General features: G+C 47.7%; 1 protein-coding gene and 1 long non-coding RNA gene across 2 annotated transcripts in view; one reads left to right on the forward strand and one right to left on the reverse strand.

Annotated features, from left to right (window-relative positions):
• kcnab1b (potassium voltage-gated channel subfamily A regulatory beta subunit 1b) overlaps positions 1-22,500 on the reverse strand; it is a 63,800-nt gene that overhangs the window by 7,391 nt on the left and 33,909 nt on the right. Inside the window, exons 8-11 of the mRNA XM_076981555.1 lie at positions 22,233-22,319; positions 11,122-11,207; positions 1,693-1,813; positions 907-1,001 (exon numbers count right to left, since the gene is read on the reverse strand). Of these exons, the coding sequence (XP_076837670.1) occupies positions 907-1,001; positions 1,693-1,813; positions 11,122-11,207; positions 22,233-22,319 (389 nt within the window). The remainder of the gene's footprint in view (positions 1-906; positions 1,002-1,692; positions 1,814-11,121; positions 11,208-22,232; positions 22,320-22,500) is intronic.
• LOC143482943 (uncharacterized) lies at positions 9,891-12,293 on the forward strand. The gene is made up of 3 exons (XR_013122331.1): positions 9,891-10,035; positions 11,103-11,184; positions 11,984-12,293. It is a non-coding gene; the product is annotated as an uncharacterized LOC143482943 (long non-coding RNA).

The following is a 22,500-nucleotide window of genomic DNA, read 5'->3' on the forward strand; positions in this document are numbered from 1 at the left end:
CCGTGTCGCTCTCGTCGCTTTCGGTGTGAACGCACAGTGAACCTCATCAGTTGAGCTTCATCATACTCAACTGGCGGAGAACGTAACAACTTACGTTCGCCACAACCCCCCCCCCCCCCTCGACAACTTACGTTCGCCCACCAGCCCCCCCCCCCCGCTCGACAACTTTCCCAAACAAAAATATGGTCACCCTACCAATGGTGGCACGCGTGCCATAGGTTGCCGACCCCTGCTGTAGATGGTAAACCAGTTTCAGCTGTGGAAAATTCTATTAAAACAGGCGAATACACCACAATTAAGCCAACTACAGGAAAGTCTGATATATGGAAGTCATATTCCATTGTAATTAATGGAGATGGAAATCGGCTTGTTGTGATACATGTCAGAAAGTGTTGGTGTACGTCACCTGACGGCACGTGTTTGGACTGTGGTAAGAAATGGGACAGCGCGATCCATCGCTATATTGCTGTTTTAATAAATACATAAGAAAATTTAAAGTACTAAATTTAATTAATTCAATTAATATTAGGATTGCGGGCGGGGGGCGACAGAAATGTGTATGTGGTGGGCGGGTGCGGGATTAAAACAAGCAGGTGCGGGCGGGAGCGGGATTAAAACAAGCAGGTGCGGGCGGGAGCGGGATTAAAACAAGCGGGAGCGGGCGGGAGTGGGATTAAAAAAGCAGTCCCGCGCATACCTCTATGTCACACCTTAATCACACGTCTCACTCCTTAATCACGTCTCACTCCAAAATCACACATCTCACATCTTAAACACATGTGCAAATACAAACATGTGCAAATGCAAACTGTGTCAACATCAGGTGGCATTTGTTGATGTGTCTGTGAATTCATTTGTCTGATTGAACTCTGTGTACTATGGAAAGGCAGTAATGTATAGACCAACCTTCATCGCTGCCCTGGAGGATTCTGGGACACCATTATCATACTTCCCTGTGATGATTCCACAGGCCAGTGGAGACCAGGAGACCACACCCACCCCTGCAATGCAGTATGGGCAATGCATAATTTGACACACAAATGTGCAGTAAAATGTAACTGTAGTATGTGTCTGTGTTACTGCAGTATGTGTCTGTGTTACTGCGTTTTGTGTCTGTTACTGCGTTATGTGTCTGTGTTACTGGGTTATGTGTCTGTGTTACTGCGTTTTATGTCTCTTACTGCGTTATGTGTCTGTTACTGCAGTATGTGTCCTGTGTTACTGCGTTATGTGTCTGTGTTACTGCAGTATGTGTCTGTGTTACTGCGTTATGTGTCTGTGTTACTGCAGTACGTGTCCTGTGTTACTGCAGTATGTGTCTGTGTTACTGCGTTATGTGTCTGTGTTTCTGCAGTACTTGTCCTGTGTTTCTGCAGTATGTGTCTGTGTTACTGCAGTATGTGTCTGTGTTACTGCGTTATGTGTATGTGTTACTGCGTTATGTGTCTGTGTTACTGCGTTATGTGTCTGTGTTACTGCGTTATGTGTCTGTGTTTCTGCAGTACGTGTCCTGTGTTACTGTAGTACGTGTCCTGTGTTACTGCAGTATGTGTCTGTGTTACTGTGTTATGTGTCTGTGTTACTGTAGTATGTGTCTGTGTTACTGCAGTATGTGTCCTGTGTTACTGCGTTATGTGTCTGGTGCTCTGCTCCAGCAGGTGTGGGTGGTGCTACCCTGTGGTGTAGCTGTACCTATCTTATGATAGAGTTCTGGCAGCTGAACCTCAACTTTCTCTCTCTGGAAGAAGTGATACTCAGCCTGCTCACACACAGGAGGGATCAGGTTAAACTGCCTCGCTACTGAGTACGCCTCCTATAACAGGGGGAGAGACGGGGGAGAGAGAGACAGAGGTGTGTGTGTGTGTGTGGGGGGGGGGGGCAGAGAGAGTGAGTGCAATCAGGAAGGAAGGAGGTGAAACCCTTTTTAATAAACTCAAAAACAGAGCTCGTCCCATGAGGGTTGGGATCAGCCCAGCTCAATCTTAGTGAGCAGTGTTGAACATTCTCTACACATAAGACCCACAGCCAGGGGCCTGTCACGTGCGGCTACGCCCCCTCTCCTAGCTGTCACTCTGGGTTCCCTCGTGTCTGTGTTCTTGCCCGTTTGTCCCGCCCTGCTCGTTAGTTTTATGAATCCCTCGTTTGTTACCACGCCCCTGTGTCATTGTCATCACCTGTCCCTAGTTTAGTTCTGTGTATAAAAGCCCCTGAGTCTCCCTTGTCCTTTGTCCGGTATTTTGAATTTATGTGTGATCGTGTCTATTCCACCGCTGTTCTCTGTGCCTGACCGTTTTCGTGTTTCTCCTGTTTCCCGTGCCCCCTGTCTTGTGATGCCTGTCTTTGCCTGTTTTACGGACTGCCCTCCTGTAATTGACCCTGCCTGGCTATCCGACGATGAATACGGTATTCCCCTGAATAAATCTCGCTCTTCTCAGCGATTGTGTCCGTCTCCTCGCTCCGTGGCGCAAGCTACGTTACAGGGCCTTTCTCAAGAACTCACAGGATATCATACAAAACACTGACAAACCCTGTCAGTCATTATAACATACAATGCCAATATACATGCCAAAATATATTCATGCTATAAAATACAGACAGTATTCATAACATACATAACATACTGTTAAAATGCTTTGTGATGTAAAAAAATAAAACCAAGATGAATCAGTTCAGAACATTATCCACCTTTAATTTGACCTATAAACTAAAATCTCTTAATAATGTGTTTGCATGCACACCCTTAGACTAATACTAATGCTGTTGAAGCACTTTTTGATTTTATGATGGTGTTCAGTGTTTCTGGAGAGGAGTCTATCAGCATGGATCATCTTCATTTCACACAATCTTCACTCACGCTTCCCTGCAAAAGGGCTCTGATTGTGTCTGATTACAAGGGCTTCTCCACTTACAGGTCTACAGGTAAGTGCTCAGAACCTCTACTGGACTCTTCAGTTGAAGTCTGGACTCTGGCTGGGATATTCCAACACCTTAATCACCTGGTGAAGATTTTCTTCTGTTGTTCAAAGTTCTCTCAGTCCTTCACTGTGGGTGTGGTCTTCTTCATAGTTCAGCCTAGTTCTCATCAGATCAGAACACATTTTCCCACTTGCATTTTGCAGACGTGATGCATTTTGTTTTCGATAAAGCTTCCATCTTGCTACACTACAGCCCAGACATATGACGAATACAGGAGGTTGTGCATATAGTACACACGCAGTGATACACACGCAGTGATACACACGCAGTGATACACACCCAGTGATACACACCCAGTGATACACCCAGTGTAGAAATTCCTCCAGCACCTTTAATGTTGCTGAGTAGAGAGTGCTTGTGCGGGAAGATCTGCAAGAATGAGAAGGGTCTACGGATCCATCAAACGAAGATGAAATGCAAGGAGCGTCTGCAAACACTACAATGCACAGATCAAGTATCTGGTGAGACAGAGGAAGAGCCGGGCCAGGAAGCACCCCACAGTGCCCAGAGCCTCCGAGTGGTGCAAGCAGTCCCTCGGAGCAGGCAGTCTGAGATGAGACGGGTCAGATGGCCCCAAGCCTCTAAAACTGCAGAGTGGCAGGAATTTGACGAGGAAGTCGACAAGATACTGGAAGTAACAGCTAAAGGGGATGGAGAGAGAAGGCTTCAAACCATGACAACCATCATAGTGAGCATGGCGGCTGAAAGGTTTGGTGTCGAGCAGGAGAAGGCAGCCAAGCAACCATACACTAGAAACCAGAGAGCAACCAAGATCCACAACATCAGGAAAGATCTCAAGGCCTTGAAGAAGCAGCACAAGGCAGCTGACCAAGAAGAGCGTGTACCATTGGCACAGCTCCGTCTCATCCTCAGGAGAAAGCTCCTAGTGCTACGTAGAGCAGAACAGCACAGAAGGCGGCGAAGGGAGAGGGCCAGGAAGCGGGCTGCCTTCATCAACAACCCATTCCACTTCATGAAGGGACTCCTTGGACAGAAGCGTAGTGGACGCCTGGCCTGCACTAAGGAGGAAGTCGACAAGCACCTCCACGACACTTTCAGCGACCCCATCCGAGACCAGGACCTTGGGCAGTGTAAGGCCCTAATAACACCACCAGAGCCAGCAGAGGCCTTTGATCTGAGGGAGCCACTCCTGAAAGAAGGTCAGGAGGTGGTGTGGAAAGCTAGGGCCAGTTCAGCACCTGGACCGAGCGGAACATCTTACAAGGTCTACAAGCACTGTCCAAGGTTGCTGCATCGCCTCTGGAAAATCTTGAGGGTCATCTGGAGGAAGGGCAAAACAGCTCGCCAGTGGCACTTTGCAGAAGGTGTATGGATACCAAAAGTGGAAGACTCCAAGAACATCAGCCAGTTCAGGATAATCTCGCTCCTTAGCGTTGAAGGAAAGATTTTCTTCAGTGTTGTTGCTAGGAGACTGGCTGCCTTCCTCTTGAAGAACAGGTACATCGACACCTCTGTGCAGAAAGGGGGCATACTTGGAGTACCAGGGTGCTTAGAACACACGGGAGTGGTCACTCAGCTCCTGAGGGAGGCCAGGGAGAACAAGGGCGATTTGGTGGTGTTATGGCTGGATCTGGCCAACGCATATGGCTCAATGCCACACAAGCTGGTTTTTGAGACTCTGGAGAGGCACCATGTTCCGGCCAGAGTGAGAGATATTATCCTGGAGTACTATGGAGACTTCAGCCTGAGGGTCTCCTCAGGGCCAGTTACAGTTGTGATCAAATTTATTCAACCCCCAATGCTGCGAAGGGTTTTATGGAATTCAGTGCACATTTGTAATTGTGTTCATAATGAAATCTTACAAGGACTTGTTAAAGAACTAAATGCAACTAAGATAGCATCAATTTTTTTGTCATAAAGTATTAAATGGCCTTTTTGTGATTTCTTCATTGACACAATTATTCAACCCCTTTACGACTACCACTCCTAAGAACAGAGGTTCATTCCAGTGTTTTCCATCAGGTATTGAAAACATCTGTGGATGTCAACGAGCAGCAATCAAGCATGATAAGCACCAATTAGGCAGATTTAAAAGGACTGTGATACTCAGCTCCTTCTAGACATCTACTGGTGTGTTTCCAAGCATGGTGAAGGCAAGAGAATGGTCCCAGAAGACAAGAGAAGAGGTTATTGCTCTTCACAAGAATGGCAATGGATATAAAAAGATTGCGAAGTTGTTAAATATTCCAAGAGACACTATCGGACGTATCATTCGCAAGTTCAAGTTAAAGGGCACAGTGGAAACGTTACCTGGTCGTGGCAGAAAGAAGATCCTGACCGCGACTGCTGTGCGCTACCTGAAGCGTAATGTGGAGAAAAATCCCCGCGTGACTGCTAAGGAACTGAAAAAAGACCTGTCAGATGTGGGCACTGAAGTTTCAGCTCAGACAATAAGGCGCGCACTGCATAACGAAGACCTCCATGCCAGAACGCCCAGATGCACCCCCTTGCTGACTCCAAAGAACAAGAAAAGTCGACTGCAGTATGCCAAAAGTCATGTGGACAAGCCACAAAGGTTTTGGGACAGTGTACTGTGGTCAGATGAAACTAAATTAGAACTGTTTGGGACAATGGACCAGCGCTATGTTTGGAGAAGGAAGAACCAGGCTTATGAACAAAAGAACACCTTGCCTACTGTGAAGCATGGCGGGGGGTCAATTATGCTTTGGGGCTGTTTTGCTTCTAATGGTACAGGAAAGCTTCAACGTGTGCAGGGTACCATGAATTCCCTTCAGTACCAGGAGATCTTGGAGGAAAATGTGATGGAGTCAGTCACAAACCTGCGGCTTGGGAGACGTTGGACCTTCCAACAGGACAATGATCCGAAGCACACATCCAAGTCCACTAGAGCATGGTTGAACATGAAAGGCTGGAACATTCTAGAGTGGCCATCGCAATCACCAGACTTAAATCCAATTGAGAACCTCTGGTGGGACCTAAAGAAGGCAGTTGCAGTGCGCAAGCCTAAGAATGTGACTGAACTGGAGGCTTTTGCCCATGAAGAATGGGCTAAGATACCCATAGGTCGCTGCAAGACACTTGTGTCAAGCTATGCTTCACGCTTGAAAGCTGTCATAACTGGAAAAGGATGTTGTACTAAGTACTAAAAAATAATGTCACTAGGGGGTTGAATAAAACTGATAATGATGTGAGCACAGTAAAGACATTTGTGGTTATTCCATCATAAATATTATGTTATGTTTGTCTAATTTATAAGTGCCTCTTTGATATAATTGTAAATAAGATGACTGAAATGATCAAAATCAATGTCAAACTGGCCAAAACACTTTATTTCAGTGGGGGTTGAATAAATTTGATCACAACTGTACATCAGAGTGGCACAGGCTGGAGAAAGGTATCATCACAGGCTGCACCATATCAGTGATCCTGTTTGCCCTGGCTATGAATATGCTTGTGAAAGCTGCAGAGCCAGAGTGCAGAGGTCCCAAGTCCAAGTCTGGAGTCCGCCAGCCACCAATTCGTGCCTTCATGGATGACCTGACAGTGACCACGGAGTCAGTGCCTGGAGGCAGGTGGCTCTTAGCAGGACTGGAGAGTTTGATGACATGGGCCAGGATGTCATTCAAACCGTCCAAATCAAGATCTGTGGTCTTGAAGAGAGGCAGAGTGGCAGAGAAGTTTCGCTTCTCTATCGCAGGAACCCCAATCCCGACCATCACTGAGAAGCCAATCAAGAGCTTGGGGAAGTTTTTTGACAGCAGCCTCAGAGATAGGGCCTCTATCAAGACCACCTGTGAAGAGCTAGATGGATGGTTGCTGAGTGTGGATAAGACGGGCCTTCCAGGGAAATTTAAGACGTGGATTTATCAGCACGGGATTCTGCCAAGGATACTGTGGCCTCTGCTACTCTATGAGTTTCCGATCACCACCATCTCAGAGCTGGAAAGGAGAGTCAGTCGCTACCTGAGGAGATGGTTAGGATTGCCAAGGAGCTTGAGCAGTATCGCCCTCTATGGAAACACCTGCAAGCTGACACTCCCCCTGAAATCCATCGAGGAGGAGTTTAAGGTTTTGCGAGTGAGGGAGGTTCTGCAACTTCGAGAGTCAGCAGATCCAAAGGTAGCTGGAGCAGGAGTATCAGTAAAGACCGGCAGGAAGTGGAGAGCAGTGACTGCAGTGGAGCAAGCTGAGTCTCGTCTGCGCCACAAAGTCCTGGTGGGAACAGTATCCAGAGGCAGGGCTGGACTAGGAACCACCCCTTTGGTCCGGTTTGACAAGGCTCAGGGGCCAGAGCGGAGGCAATTAGTCCAGGAGGAGGTGAGAGCAGCGATGGAGGAGGAAAGATCCAGCAGGGCAGTGGGGATGAGAAAGCAAGGTGCTTGGACTAGATGGGAGCAAGTAGCGGAGAGGATGATCTCGTGGGCAGAGCTATGGCAGGCAGAGCCACACCGTATCAAGTTCCTGGTTCAAGCGGTCTATGATGTACTTCCCAGTCCATCCAACCTGCACTGCTGGGGCCGGGTGGATTCTCCAGCTTGCCCCCTATGCCAAAGGAGAGGGACCCTCGAGCACATACTCAGTTGCTGCCCAAAAGCTCTAGGGGACGGCAGATACCGATGGCGGCATGACCAGGTGCTCAAGACAATCGCAGAGAGCATCTGTAGTGCTATTACCATCTGCCGGAGGTCAAAGCCTGTGAAGAAAATCATCAACTTCATCAAAGCTGGAGAGAAGCCAGCAACAGCCAAGGAAACACCAGGGCTTCTCAACACCGCACAGGATTGGCAGCTATCAGTGGACTTGGGCAGCCAACTGAAGTTTCCCCAACATATTGCTCAGACCACCCTCAGACCTGACATTGTGCTGGTGTCAGAAGCAACGAAGGCCACCATTATGTTAGAGCTCACTGTGCCATGTATGGCTCTGGATAAGAAGAGGGGAACCGTGGTCGAGTGCTGCTAGGGCACAAGCCGAGACCTGATCAACCTCGGCTGGGTCGCCTGAGTGAGGGTGTATGACGTTCGAAAGACCCGAAACACCCGAGGACCTCAGGTAACATCACTGATGATGTGCCCTAGCTATGCATCAGAAGATGTATCAGTACAACAAATTGCTGTAAGTCTTTTGGCAGCCTCACAGTTTCTTCTTCTTGTGTTTTCATGTTTTGGAGGGACATCAGTTGATGCCAGACATCATGGGATATATAAGGTCTTCAGTGTGTTGTATGGGGTATATAAGGTCTTCAGTGTGTTGTATGGGGTATATAAGGTCTGCAGTGTGTTGTATGGGGTATATAAGGTCTGCAGTGTGTTAAAGGTCTGCAGTGTGTTGTATGGGATATATAAGGTCTGCAGTGTGTTGTATGGGGTATATAAGGTCTGCAGTGTGTTAAAGGTCTTCAGTGTGTTGTATGGGGTATATAAGGTCTGCAGTGTGTTGTATGGGGTATATAAGGTCTTCAGTGTGTTGTATGGGGTATATAAGGTCTTCAGTGTGTTAAAGGTCTTCAGTGTGTTGTATGGGGTATATAAGGTATTCAGTGTGTTAAAGGTCTTTAGTGTGTTGTATGGGATATATAAGGTCTGCAGTGTGTTAAAGGTCTTCAGTGTGTTGTATGGGGTATATAAGGTCTGCAGTGTGTTAAAGGTCTTCAGTGTGTTGTATGGGATATATAAGGTCTGCAGTGTGTTAAAGGTCTTCAGTGTGTTGTATGGGATATATAAGGTCTTCAGTGTGTTGTATGGGGTATATAAGGTCTTCAGTGTGTTGTATGGGGTATATAAGGTCTGCAGTGTGTTAAAGGTCTTCAGTGTGTTGTATGGGGTATATAAGGTCTGCAGTGTGTTAAAGGTCTTCAGTGTGTTGTATGGGATATATAAGGTCTGCAGTGTGTTAAAGGTCTTCAGTGTGTTGTATGGGGTATATAAGGTCTGCAGTGTGTTGTATGGGGTATATAAGGTCTGCAGTGTGTTGTATGGGATATATAAGGTCTTCAGTGTGTTGTATGGGATATAAGGTCTTCAGTGTGTTGTATGGGGTATATAAGGTCTTCAGTGTGTTGTATGGGATATATAAGGTCTTCAGTGTGTTGTATGGGATATATAAGGTCTTCAGTGTGTTGTATGGGATATATAAGGTCTTCAGTGTGTTGTATGGGGTATATAAGGTCTGCAGTGTGTTGTATGGGGTATATAAGGTCTGCAGTGTGTTAAAGGTCTTCAGTGTGTTGTATGGGGTATATAAGGTTTGCAGTGTGTTAAAGGTCTTCAGTGTGTTGTATGGGGTATATAAGGTCTTCAGTGTGTTGTATGGGGTATATAAGGTCTGCAGTGTGTTGTATGGGATATATAAGGTCTTCAGTGTGTTGTATGGGGTATATAAGGTCTTCAGTGTGTTGTATGGGGTATATAAGGTCTTCAGTGTGTTGTATGGGATATATAAGGTCTTCAGTGTGTTGTATGGGGTATATAAGGTCTGCAGTGTGTTGTATGGGATATATAAGGTCTTCAGTGTGTTGTATGAGGTATTGTAATAGAAATCAGAAATATAGACTTCATTAAACTGCTTTCCCAGAGAAGTGTTTAAGAACATGGTGTGCTACCGAAAGAGGAAGTTTGAGGTCATCCACTGGGTCAAGGAGACTAGACAGAAAGAAGGCGGGAGTGAGGACATGTTCCAGGCGGGTGACATGTTTTATGTTCCAGACGGACAGCAGGCCCAGCAAGAAAACTTTCCCCTTAGATTGCAGAATTATTCTTACATTTGATGTTTGGCACACATGCATTCAATCATGCCATGTATTTACGAATACATCACCTGACTGTAATTGTGCTGATAATGTTTCACATGACCAACCAGCCCTAAGACTGTATAAAAGGGTTGGAGGTTTGAACAATAAACCAGAGTGATTTGGTAAAGTAACCAACGTGTGTGTGTGTTGCTTTCACTAATTGTCACTCTCCGAGCTCGCATCTTTTCTTACAGAGAGACCCCGGTTGTTGTGACGGAGAATTTCCACGACAATTTTGGCGACCACGAAGGGACCTCCTGAGTGAGGATCTGACTCATCAGAGAAAGGTACTTCACCAGCGAGGTTTACGAATTATTAAGGCAAAAGTGTGAATTGTTTTAGACGCCTGTTGTGCTGCAGGTCACCCGGACGCCGTAGTGTGTATCCACAGTTGGTGGATCAAAATAAGGAAGAGAGCAGGGCGGCCGATACTATGACAGGATAGTCTGGTATCTACAATCTCAGTTGCAGCGAGGCTGGCTGAGCGCTTGTGGTGACGACCACTAATAGCGTAAGGGAATAACTAGACAAGGGTCGTTATTCGCCTAGAAAATTCGTACCGGTACGTGAAGAAATAGGCGCCCAGCGTAGGAGTTCGTGGCGGGTGCAGCACGAAGTCAGGCCTAAATTTATTTTTAAAATAAAATAAAAATTGTCGTGGAAATTCTCCGTCACAACAACCGGGGTCTCTCTGTAAGAAAAGATGCGAGCTGTTGTATGGGATATATAAGGTCTTCAGTGTGTTGTATGGGGTATATAAGGTCTTCAGTGTGTTGTATGGGGTATATAAGGTCCGCAGTGTGTTGTATGGGATATATAAGGTCTTCAGTGTGTTGTATGAGGTATATAAGGTCTGCAGTGTGTTGTATGGGATATATAAGGTCTGCAGTGTGTTAAAGGTCTTCAGTGTGTTGTATGGGATATATAAGGTCTTCAGTGTGTTAAAGGTCTTCAGTGTGTTGTATGGAATATTTACTTCACTGTATTCTATGGTACATCTAATATCTCCTTACAGACACCTTTCAATAATGAGAGGACGTTGGTGGATTTACATGTGAGATGCAACTAACTAAATGTCAGGTACTTTGTAATAGAACAGCTGAAGTAAAATAGGGTTTAAATAGGGTTTAAATAGGGATTGCAGGTGAGTACTGACTATTCATGAGTTTGAATCTGATGGTTCTTTCTGAACACAGCCACACCCCTTATAGGAGGGCCACACCCCCTATAGGAGGGTGTGCACACTTATGCAACCACATTATCATACATTTTATAAATTTGTTTTTCAACTGAATTGCAGATTAGAGGTGGATAAATTTAGAAATAACTGCGTGGGTGTTTAATGTAATTTTAGGGACAATGGTGAGACTCACCATGATCTCCATGGCCGACCAGCGCGAGGTGCCCCAGTACATGGACATTCCCTGATTAATAGCGTGAGTCATCGCCCTGACGATCTCTGTCAACACACACACACACACACACACACACACACACACACACACACACACACACACACACACACACACACACACACACACACACACACACACACACACAGTCATCTCCCTGATGGTGTATGCGGACAAAATACAGCCAAAGGAAATAAGAAACATCACCTCTCACACATTCAATCTCACACAAGCATGCAGACACACGTGTAATCTCTTTCAGCCAACTTGAAAGTTACATTTGCTGACTTCTTAGAAAACGGCCTTTAACTCTTGTCAAATCAGCGAGTGGTGGTTTGGGTTATTTTTCTTTCTGCATTCACTGCTGCTGAAATGACGCATGCTCGTCAAGGCCACGCCTCCATGGCCACGCCCGTCATGTGTGGAGAACCTAGGCTTTAGCCGCGCCCACAGCCCTGACTCATCACACTTCACCATCAGCCGCCTAACTCCAGGCCACTCCCACCTCTCCTGCGCGCCTCTGGATCTGATGTAATGTAATTGCACTCTCCCTCCACTAGAGGGCCCCTGTAGCAGCAGCAGCTAATAATCTGCAGTGTTATTGATGTAGTTGATTAAAACACCAACGTGGTTGGACTGCGAAGTTTAGAGAACAGGAGGTGTATTATTACCCTGCAGGTGAGCAGCATAGCTACACCACAGAGAGCAGTGCAGCTTTTTATTGACCTTGCATACAAACAGCGCTTGTGTGATTCTGTTTGTCTGTTTGGTATTTTATTGCTAATGGAGGTTGTGTTAATAATGTGTCTGTTTATATTGCCAGTTGTTGCTATGGTAATGCAAAAGGAAGAGAAGCGGTTTAAGTTGAGAGAGCTGACCTACACTTGTGGACGTGTGTGGGCACTTGTGCTCGTACAGCTGATGACCTCTGACTGAAATGTCCTGACTCTCTGGGAACCACGTGTACTACACTGAAATGTTTAGCACCTCTAAATCTTTTATTGCACTACATCACAGTTACTCCCTGGAACATTCTTCAGATATACATTTCTCTGTTTATCTGTAATGTAGCAGAAAATAAATCACGCATACACTACTGCTCAGGAGTAGTAGATCTGGGTAAAAATAAATGCCTGTTTGTAATATCTTCCAGAATTCTTGTTAGAGGCTCCATCAAAGACTCCCATTACGTTCAATCATTGTGATGTCAGCAGCCTTGTAAACGATGTCATAGTGGGGCCATCTGTTCTAGAACACTTAAAAGATTCTATCTCTGACTTCACTCTGATGTCAAATCTGAACCGAGTGGGATGGAGACGTTTTGCTGTTGTTGTGGTTCTTGTTGTAATTACTGTACCATTCAGCTGTCTCAAGTCAACATGAAGGAGTAGTGTTGCACACTCTCAGTGTCAGTGGGGTGGGCACATGCTCAGAGCGACTGTTTAAGAGCAGAGTTGTAGGAAAAGCACCTTGTCTCAGTGGCGAAGCCGTGGGGTTTATTTTGGTGCAGTGCCTAAGCTCCAGGCATTATTCAACTGCAGCTGTGCTTAACTAAACCCACTGACTCTGGCACCCTCATCAACCCCAGTAAACAGGAGGGAGGACCCACCGTCGTACGGCAAGGCAGCATTTAGTAGAGGCTTTCAGATATTAATAAGCATGTTATCCTGCGGGCGAAGGTAAGGGATGATGCTTATAAAATGAGAGAGCAGAAAATAGCAGCCTTAGTTTAAGAGCCACGCAGCATAGAGATAGATGTACAATAATGAACACCCTCCTCACTCACTCATTAGCAAGTGTGTGTGTGTGAAGCCAAATTCCAGCACGATGCAGTGTATGTGTGTATGTACCCAAACTGAAGCACAATGCAGTGTGTGTGTGTTCAAACTGCAGCACAATGCAATTTGTGTGTGTGTGTATCCAAACTGCAGAATGAGGCAAAGCATGTATGTGTGTGTGTGTGTGTGTGTGTGTGTGTGTGTGTGCGTGGGAGAGATCAGTGGGAGGAAGTAACGATAGGATGTCAGCTGAGCACAATACATCTGTTCACAGAGAAATAGAGAGAGGGATGGAGAAAGGAAAGAAAGAGGATGACAGAAAGAATAAGAGAGGAGAACAGAGGAGGAGAGGAGAGGAGGAGAGAGGAGGAGGGTAGCAGCAGGAATGCAGAAAGAGAATGAGAGATTAAAGGAGAGGGGTTGAAGGGTGCAGAGATGTAAGGGCGTAGCTTATCGAGCTGGACGCAGTGTGTAGGGAGTGTGTTGTTTAAGCAACCACATCACATCCTCACACTGCCTAAACACTTTACCCTCCACAAACACCCTGCACCATCCCGCAACAGTGTCTCGCAACATCCTGCGGCATGCCACTGCACCATGCAGGACCATGTAGTGTCCTGTAGTGTCCCACAGTGCCCTATTCCACCCCACAGTGTCCTGTAGTGTCCCGCAGTGCCCTATTTCAACCTACAGTGTCCTGTAGTGTCCCACAGTGCCCTATTCCACCCCACAGTGTCCTGTAGTGTCCCACAGTGCCCTATTTCACCCCACAGTGTCCTGTAGTGTCCCGCAGTGCCCTATTCCACCCCACAGTGTCCTGTCGTGTCCCACAGTGCCCTATTTCACCCCACAGTGTCCTGTAGTGTCCCACAGTGCCCTATTTCACCCCACAGTGTCCTGTAGTGTCCCACAGTGCCCTATTCCACCCCACAGTGTGCTGTAGTGTCCCACAGTGCCCTATTCCACCCCACAGTGTCCTGTAGCAGCAGGACACCAGGGGGGTAAACTCTCTCTCTCCCTCTCTCTCCCCACCCCCCCCCTCTCTCTCCTTCTTTTACTCTCACTCTTTCCCTCTTTCTCTCTGACCAGAACGTATGAATATCACTGTGAAAGACTGAATATTTCAGCGAGGGAGTAAAACCAGCATGTTCAGATCAAACAGATGGAGTGATAACGTGAACCTCGTCTGTCGGATTAGACCAGAACATGGTGGAGGAGCACGGTGTTGGAACGGTGTTGGAAGTGCTGATGGGTTTTCTGTTGGTTCATATATTGGAGTGCACAGACTTGTATGGACACAGTTAAATAATGTGGAGTAGCTTCTGTTATTCCAGTGACTGATATTGATGTTTTAAAGTTGTGGACAGCTGCTTGGGTTATTACACTCACCTGTTCCATACATAGGAGCCATTTGTAGATAAGGAAAAAAAACAAAACAAACACATATATAAAAGAAACACACTGCTTTCAGTGCTGAGATACCTCTCCCTCTCTCTATCCCTCCTCCTCTTCCCTCTCTCTCTCCCTTCTAATATACTGTACATATATATAAAGCAGGTTAAAAATTCTCTGAAGAGCACGAGGACAGAGCGCAGACCTGTTTTGTCAGCTGGCTCTGTCTCACCGTTCTCTCTCTCTTTCTCACTGTCTCTCTCTCTCTCTCCCTCCGTTCTCCTGCTCTAAGGGGAGTGTGACGCAGCATTCCTGCAGTCTGCTATGACTTTGACAGTTCAGCGAAAGGTCAACAGCGGTGAGGAAAGTGAAGATGCCATCCTGGGAGATGTTTGGAGAGTGTGAGATGTTTGGAGAGGGTGAGGGTTAGGGGTTATGAGTATGCTATGCTATTCCATTCGTATGCTGCTCTAGAAGATCATCAGGAATGTTCTTACCATCTGTGTCCTGCATGAAAGAGACCATCTGCTCATGAAGCACTCTGGATTTGTCAGATATGGACACATGCAGAAACGTTCTCCAGTACTTCTGGAAGCTGTGGACGTCATGTTAGCTTTCCACTGAGTGGTTGTACATGTCAGTGTGTGTCTGTGTGTGTGTGTGTGTGTGTGTGTGTGTGTGTGTGTGTGTGTGTGTGTGTGTGTGTGTGTGTGTGTGTGTGTGTGAGGGATGAGTGGGAGTTGGGAAGGTTTTAGACTCACGACATCTCTCTCTGTGTCTCTCTGTCCCTGTATCACCTCAGCATAATACAGCCCATAATATCCCACTTTTCCCAACAGACCCTCTCTAATCTTACTCTTAATTCTCTTTCATGAGGGAGAGATACTGAGAAAGAAAGAGAGAGAGAGAGAGGGGGGGGGCAGAGAGAGATGTCTTGGGGGCAGGCTTGACTTTGGCCATCACAGTGTTAGCTGAGAGCAGCACACTGAAGCCTGAATTAAAGGGAACATTATGAATGTTTGTGTTTACACACTCTTGTAGTTAACAGTGGACAGAAGTCATGGAGCTACAAAACATGAATACACATGTTTGTGTTGACATCCCTAAAATGTGAGAACACGTGTTTGAGTTGACATCCCCAAAATGTGAGAAAGCGTGTTTGAGTTGACATCTCCAAAACGTGAGAACACGTGTTTGAGTTGACATCTCCAAAACGTGAGAACACGTGTTTGAGTTGACATCTCCAAAACGTGAGAACACGTGTTTGAGTTGACATCTCCAAAACGTGAGAACACGTGTTTGAGTTGACATCCCCAGAACGTGAGAACACGTGTTTGAGCAGCAGATGTAGCTACACTGCTGATCTCTGGAGACTGAACAATGGTCTTTATCAGCAGCATCAGTGTAGAAAACAACAAGAACTGTATCAGCATCAGTAATTGTTGAGAGATTGAGTGTGAATGGGTTTTGATTTCAGAATTATTATTTAAATCAGTTCCACATGAAAGGTGCACAGAGAGAACCTGCATTGCACAGCCTGGTTTACCGTGTCTCTTCTGCCTTATGTCCCCCCCAGCCTGTCTTCTGTCCCCCCAGCCTGTCTTCTGTCCCCACATCCTGTCTTTTGTCCCCCCCAGCCTGTCTTCTGTCCCCACATCTTGTCTTTTGTCTCCCACATCCTGTCTTCTGTCCCCACAGCCTGTTTAATGTCCCCACATCCTGTCTTCTGTCCCCCACATCCTGTCTTCTGTCCCCACAGCCTGTTTAATGTCCCCACATCCTGTCTTCTGTCCCCCACATCCTGTCTTCTGTCCCCACAGCCTGTCAGCTCATCATCAGCTGTGGCATGACGAAGATTTATTTTATATTTTCTGCTAAGATTTTCTGTGTATTACAGTTTGGTTTCAGAAGAACTAACAAAATTTGAATGTGTTTCAATGGAAACATTGAAAAATGTGCTGCAATGTAGTTTTATTGGTGGTGGAGAATGAATTAGAAAAGACATGTTGGAAAATGTGGCCACGGAATGTTTTTTATGTGAAAGCAATGAACAAGGATTCACAGCGCAGACGTCTAGTTCAGTCTCAGGTGTAGACGTCTAGTTCAGTCTCAGGTGTAAACGTCTAGTTCAGTCTCAGGTGTAGACGTCTAGTTCAGTCTCAGGTGTAGACGTCTAGTTCAGTCTCAGGTGTAGACGTCTAGTTCAGTCTCAGGTGTAGATGTCTAGTTATTAGAAAAAAACCCTGTAAACTGCAGATCAAAAACTCCCTAAGACTAGATTGTGTTAGGTGCATTCTGAGGCACTGAACACTGCCCTGGAAATGTTGAAAACAAGTGGCTATGTGATGACCCATCTGGGTCAAAGGTTAAATGAGTAAGATAGTGGAGGATAATCTGGGTCAAAAGTTAAATGAGTAAAATTGTGGAGTGTCATGTGGGTCAAAGGTTAAATGAGTGAGATAGTGGAGTGTCATCTGCCAGGTCACATGATTAAATTACCCACATTCTTGATCCATTTGAACATATGGAGCATTTGGAATAAACATTATTGTACAGTTAGGGATCATTTTCACACACACACACACACACACACACACACACACACACACACACACACACACACACACACACACACACACACACACACACACTGTCACGACCTCCGACCCAGCGGACTCCAATTCCCAGCATGCTCAACCACGACGGCGGAGATCCGCCTCCCCGGAGTATTAGCCAGCTGTAGCCTTTTACGCTTGTTCAATATAAGACCAGTCATGCTTGTGCAACGTTGCGAAGTATTGCCGACATTCCATTGGAAGCGTACCAAGCCTTATTCGTGTATGATACCCTGGTTTGACCTGTATAGTGTGTTCCGTGTTCCCCTCTCTTGGATTAGCCCTCTGGTACCTCTGCTCGTTTATATTGCTGTAGTGTATGAACCTGGACTGCCCCCGACCTCTCTTTGGATCTCCCTGTTATCATTAAATCTTACTTTATTGAACGTCTGCAAGCGTCTGTGTAGCGTCATGTTTCCAGCATCACAGAATACTTCGCCTTCTCAACAGACGGCAGACTCCGACGGTGTGGCACGGGCTGTCGCTGCTCAAGGACAGCTCCTGGGACAGCATCAACAGCACTTCGGTGAGATCAGTACGTCCTTGGATAACATCTCAAGACAACAGGACGACTACCAACAGCAGTTGGCCAGTATGGCACAAAACATGCAGGAGATCACCTCACAGCTACAGAGGATGGCTGTTGCTGCACCCGATGCCCCAGCAGAGGTACCCACCGAGAATCCGGCCCCCGCCCTGTACTACACCGTTAGCAAACCCGACAAATACGACGGAAAACCGGAAGCCTGCCGTGGATTCTTGCTTCAATGTGAGATCTACTATAACAACAACCCCCCTAGCTCTGATCACAGAAAGATCGCCTTCTTTATCTCACGTCTCACCGGAGAGGCTTTGGAGTGGGCCACAGCCACTTGGGAGAATACGAGGGGGCTGACGTATGACCAGTTCATTACACAGTTCAAGGCGGTATTCGATCACCCTCATGGAGGAAGATCCTGCGGGGAACTGCTTCCCAAACTGAGACAGGGCAGGCGCTCAGTGGCGGTTTATGCGAGGGAATTCCGCACCATAGCAGCTGGTAGCGGATGGAACGAGGCGGCTCTCATGGTTACTTACCGTAACGGATTGAGAACGGAGGTCCTCCAGGAAGTGGCCTGTCGGGATGAAGGGCTCAACTTGGACCAGCTCATCGCACTCACGATCCGAATCGATAATCTGCTAAACGAGCGTAGGAGCACCCAGTCCAGGCAGGTCGTCCCTTCCTCACCTGCTGTCACTCGGGAGACTGAGCACCACAGGGCGGACGAGCCTATGCAGTGCGACTCCTCTCGTCTCACTCCGGAGGAACAAAGAAGACGCTTTGAGGGCAACCTATGTTTGTATTGTGGGGAACCCGGGCATGTGGTGAGGAACTGTACCCAGACCACCAGAAACAAACCCGGCAGCCAACTCCGGTCCACCAGGGTGAGTGTTGACCAACCAGAGCTGTGCAAATCTCTCACACTACCAGTCGTCATACATTCACCTGCTACTGCGTATGTTTCCACAGCGTTAATCGATTCAGGAGCCGAGGGAAACTTCATACGCGAGGCTCTCGCAGTGGATTTGGGGTTCACGCTTGAACCCCTCGTCCGAAAAATCTCTTTGTCCGCTCTGGATGGGGCGCCTGTAGGAGGGGGTTTTGTGTATAAGCAAACAGTACCCATTAAAGTTCAAGTTGGTGCATTTCACACGGAAGATATGTCGTTCTTTGTGGTTAGTTCATCTGTATTCCCCATTGTGTTAGGCCTGCCTTGGCTTCGCAAACATAACCCACAGGTTTCTTGGAAGACCCGAGAGCTAATCAAATGGTCCTCCTACTGCTTGGAGAATTGCATACACACCGCTTGTCTACGGCTCCTGTCCACTAGTATTGAAAGTCCCGAGACGGCGGAATCCACGGCTTGTTCACTCCCACCAGAGTATCATGATCTGAAAGCAGTGTTCAGTAAGGAGAACGCTACTCACCTCCCCCCTCATCGACCTTACGACTGTGCCATCGACCTCTTGGAGGGAGTCTCCTTTCCTAAAGCAAGGATATATCCCCTGTCCAGGGAGGAGGAGAGAACTATGGAGGAGTACGTTACTGAAGCCTTACAGCAGGGCTTTATTCGCCCTTCCACCTCGCCTATTGCATCAGGTTTCTTCTTTGTGCGAAAGAAAGACGGAGGACTCCGGCCTTGTATCGACTACCGAGGCGTCAATCTGATATCCAAGAGGTATCCGTATCCTCTACCACTCATTCCCGCAGCACTAGAACAACTCCGTGAGGCCAAGCTGTTTACAAAATTGGATCTCAGAAGCGCCTACAACCTTGTGCGAATAAAAAAGGGAGACGAGTGGAAGACCGCTTTTCACACCACCAGAGGGCACTACGAGTACACGGTGATGCCTTACGGCTTAAGTGTAGCCCCTTCGGTCTTTCAAGCCTTTATCAACGATGTGTTGCGAGCGTTCTTAGGGAAATGCGTTATCGCTTACATTGATGACATCTTAATATACTCCCCAGACATGAAGACACACATTGAACACGTGCGCCAGGTGCTACGTACCCTACTACAGAATCAACTATATGTCAAACTAGAAAAGTGTTTGTTTCACCAGTCATCAGTGTCGTTTCTAGGCTACGAAATCAGCTCAGGGGGCGTGACCATGGACGACAACAAGATCCAGGCTGTCCTTCAATGGCCCATACCACGTACGGTACGTCAATTACAAAGTTTTCTAGGGTTCGCAAATTTCTACCGACGTTTCATCCGCAGCTACAGCTCCGTGGCGGCGCCCCTCACTGCTCTGTTGAAAGGAAAACCCAAGCAGCTCCAGTGGACCGCGGAGGCAGAACAAGCCTATAGGAACCTCAAGCGTGCTTTCACTAGCTCACCTGTGCTGAAGCATCCTGACCCATCGGCTCCGTTCATAGTGGAAGTTGACGCCTCCAACGTGGGTGTGGGTGCAGTCCTGTCGCAACGGGTTGGTGAGTCTCGAATGCATCCAGTGGCATATTACTCTCACAAGTTGTCTGCGGCGGAGAGAAACTACGGCATCGGGGAACGTGAACTCCTGGCGATAAAGTTGGCTTTGGGGGAATGGCGTCACTGGTTGGAGGGGGCTGATCACCCATTTCGTGTCATTACTGACCACAAGAATCTGGAATACATACGCAACGTGCAGAAGCTATCTCCACGTCAGGCGCGGTGGGCGCACTTTTTCGAGAGGTTTAACTTCACTATTACCTACCGTCCTGGGCAGAGGAATACAAAGGCGGACGCTCTGTCGCGTATGTACCAAGAGGAGGGGGAGGCTAGCGACGGTAAACCGGGAACCGTTATCCCGTCCGAGCTCATAGTCTCTTCTATACGTTGGGATATTGACGAGGAGATTACAGCACTACTGAAGGACACGGAAATACCTGCAGAATGTCCGCCAGAAAAAACCTATGTCCCCCCGGCATGTCGTGACCGGCTTTTGGCATGGGCCCACACATCTCCCACTACAGGTCACCCAGGGGAGACACGCACACATCAGCTCCTCACCCGGAGGTATTGGTGGGAGAGCATGACCGCGGACGTACACAGGTATGTCGCCTCATGTTCAACGTGTTCACAGTGCAAAACCCCGAAGTCTCTTCCAGCAGGCAAACTCCACCCCCTGCCCGTGCCGGTGAGACCCTGGACCCACTTGGGATTGGACTTCGTGACTGACCTGCCGGATTCGGAAGGCTACACCACCGTACTTACGGTGGTAGATAGATTCTCACGGGGAGTACGCTTCATTCCCTTTCCCGGTATCCCAAGCGCTTTTCAAACCGCTGAGGCAGTATTCCAACACGTCTTTCGCAATTATGGAATCCCAGAGGACATAGTAACAGACCGGGGACCGCAATTCACCTCTCGAGTATGGTCGGCATTCCTAGAACGACTCGGAATCGCGGTGAGCCTCACTTCCGGATACCACCCTCAGTCTAACGGTCAGTGTGAGCGAATCAACCAGGAACTCGGGAAGTTCTTAAGGATGTTCTGTCTAAATAACCCTACTGATTGGTCTAGGTTTCTCCCGTGGGCAGAGATGGCCCAGAATTCGCTAACCAGCTCCGCTACAGGTCTTACGCCGTTCGAATGTTGTCTAGGTTACCAGCCGAACATGGCACCATGGACAGCGACACAATCCGACGTCCCCGCTGTTGACAACTGGATCACGCGTAGCGAGAAAGTCTGGGAGGAGACGCATCGACGCATCAACACGGTATTACAGCGCAACAAGGTAAAGGCTGATCGTCGGCGTGGTCCCAACCCGGACTATGAGGTGGGGGATCGGGTATGGTTATCCACGAGAGACATACGTCTGAGAGGTTACTGTCACAAGCTCAAACCCAGGTTCATAGGACCGTTCCGGATCACCAAGCGTGTCAACGAGGTGACATACAGAATCGAGCTTCCACCACACTACCGAATAAACAACTCCTTTCACGTGTCCCTGCTGAAACCTGCTACTACGGGTCCCCTGGACGAGGCTGCAATAGAGGACGTTCAGCCTATAACCATTGATTACGACGGTACTCCCGTCTACACCATACGTGCAATTCTAGACTCCAAACGTCGTGGTAATGTTCTGCATTATTTGATAGATTGGGAAGGATTCGGCTCGGAGGAACAGCGATGGGTGCCGGCTAAGGACGTCTGGGACAAAGGAATGGTGGCGGATTTCCACCGCCGGTATCCTGGGCGACCGGCGCCTCGCCCCCGGGGCCGCCCCAGGAGTACAGCGATCCTTCCCCCTCCTGCGGCTGGTGGGCGTCGAGGACGTCCTCGGCGCTCGGCCGTTCCGGCCGCCTCGGGGGAGGGTACTGTCACGACCTCCGACCCAGCGGACTCCAATTCCCAGCATGCTCAACCACGACGGCGGAGATCCGCCTCCCCGGAGTATTAGCCAGCTGTAGCCTATTATGCTTGTTCAATATAAGACCAGTCATGCTTGTGCAACGTTGCGAAGTATTGCCGACATTCCATTGGAAGCGTACCAAGCCTTATTCGTGTATGATACCCTGGTTTGACCTGTATAGTGTGTTCCGTGTTCCCCTCTCTTGGATTAGCCCTCTGGTACCTCTGCTCGTTTATATTGCTGTAGTGTATGAACCTGGACTGCCCCCGACCTCTCTTTGGATCTCCCTGTTATCATTAAATCTTACTTTATTGAACGTCTGCAAGCGTCTGTGTAGCGTCATGTTTCCAGCATCACACACACACACACACACACACACACACACACACACACACACACACTTTCTTACCCTCCATTGGAGTGTTGTTATCAGGCCGATTGGCAAAAACCACATCCACATATTCTAGCTGTAATCTCTGTAAAGACCCTTTCAGACCTAAAGAGAGAGAGAGAGAGAGAGAGAGAGAGAGAGAGAGAGAGAGAGAGAGAGAGAGAGAGAGAGAGAGAGAGAGAGAGAGAGAGAGAGAGAGTGAATGAGACTGGGGGAGAGAGAGATCCAGAGATGAACAGAACCACACACTGATTAGGGCAGGTGGAGTATGTGCACTCTGCCGTGT

The sequence above is a fragment of the Brachyhypopomus gauderio genome, chromosome 19 (genome assembly GCF_052324685.1).
Source record: "Brachyhypopomus gauderio isolate BG-103 chromosome 19, BGAUD_0.2, whole genome shotgun sequence".
NCBI classification, from domain to species: Eukaryota; Metazoa; Chordata; class Actinopteri; order Gymnotiformes; family Hypopomidae; genus Brachyhypopomus; species Brachyhypopomus gauderio.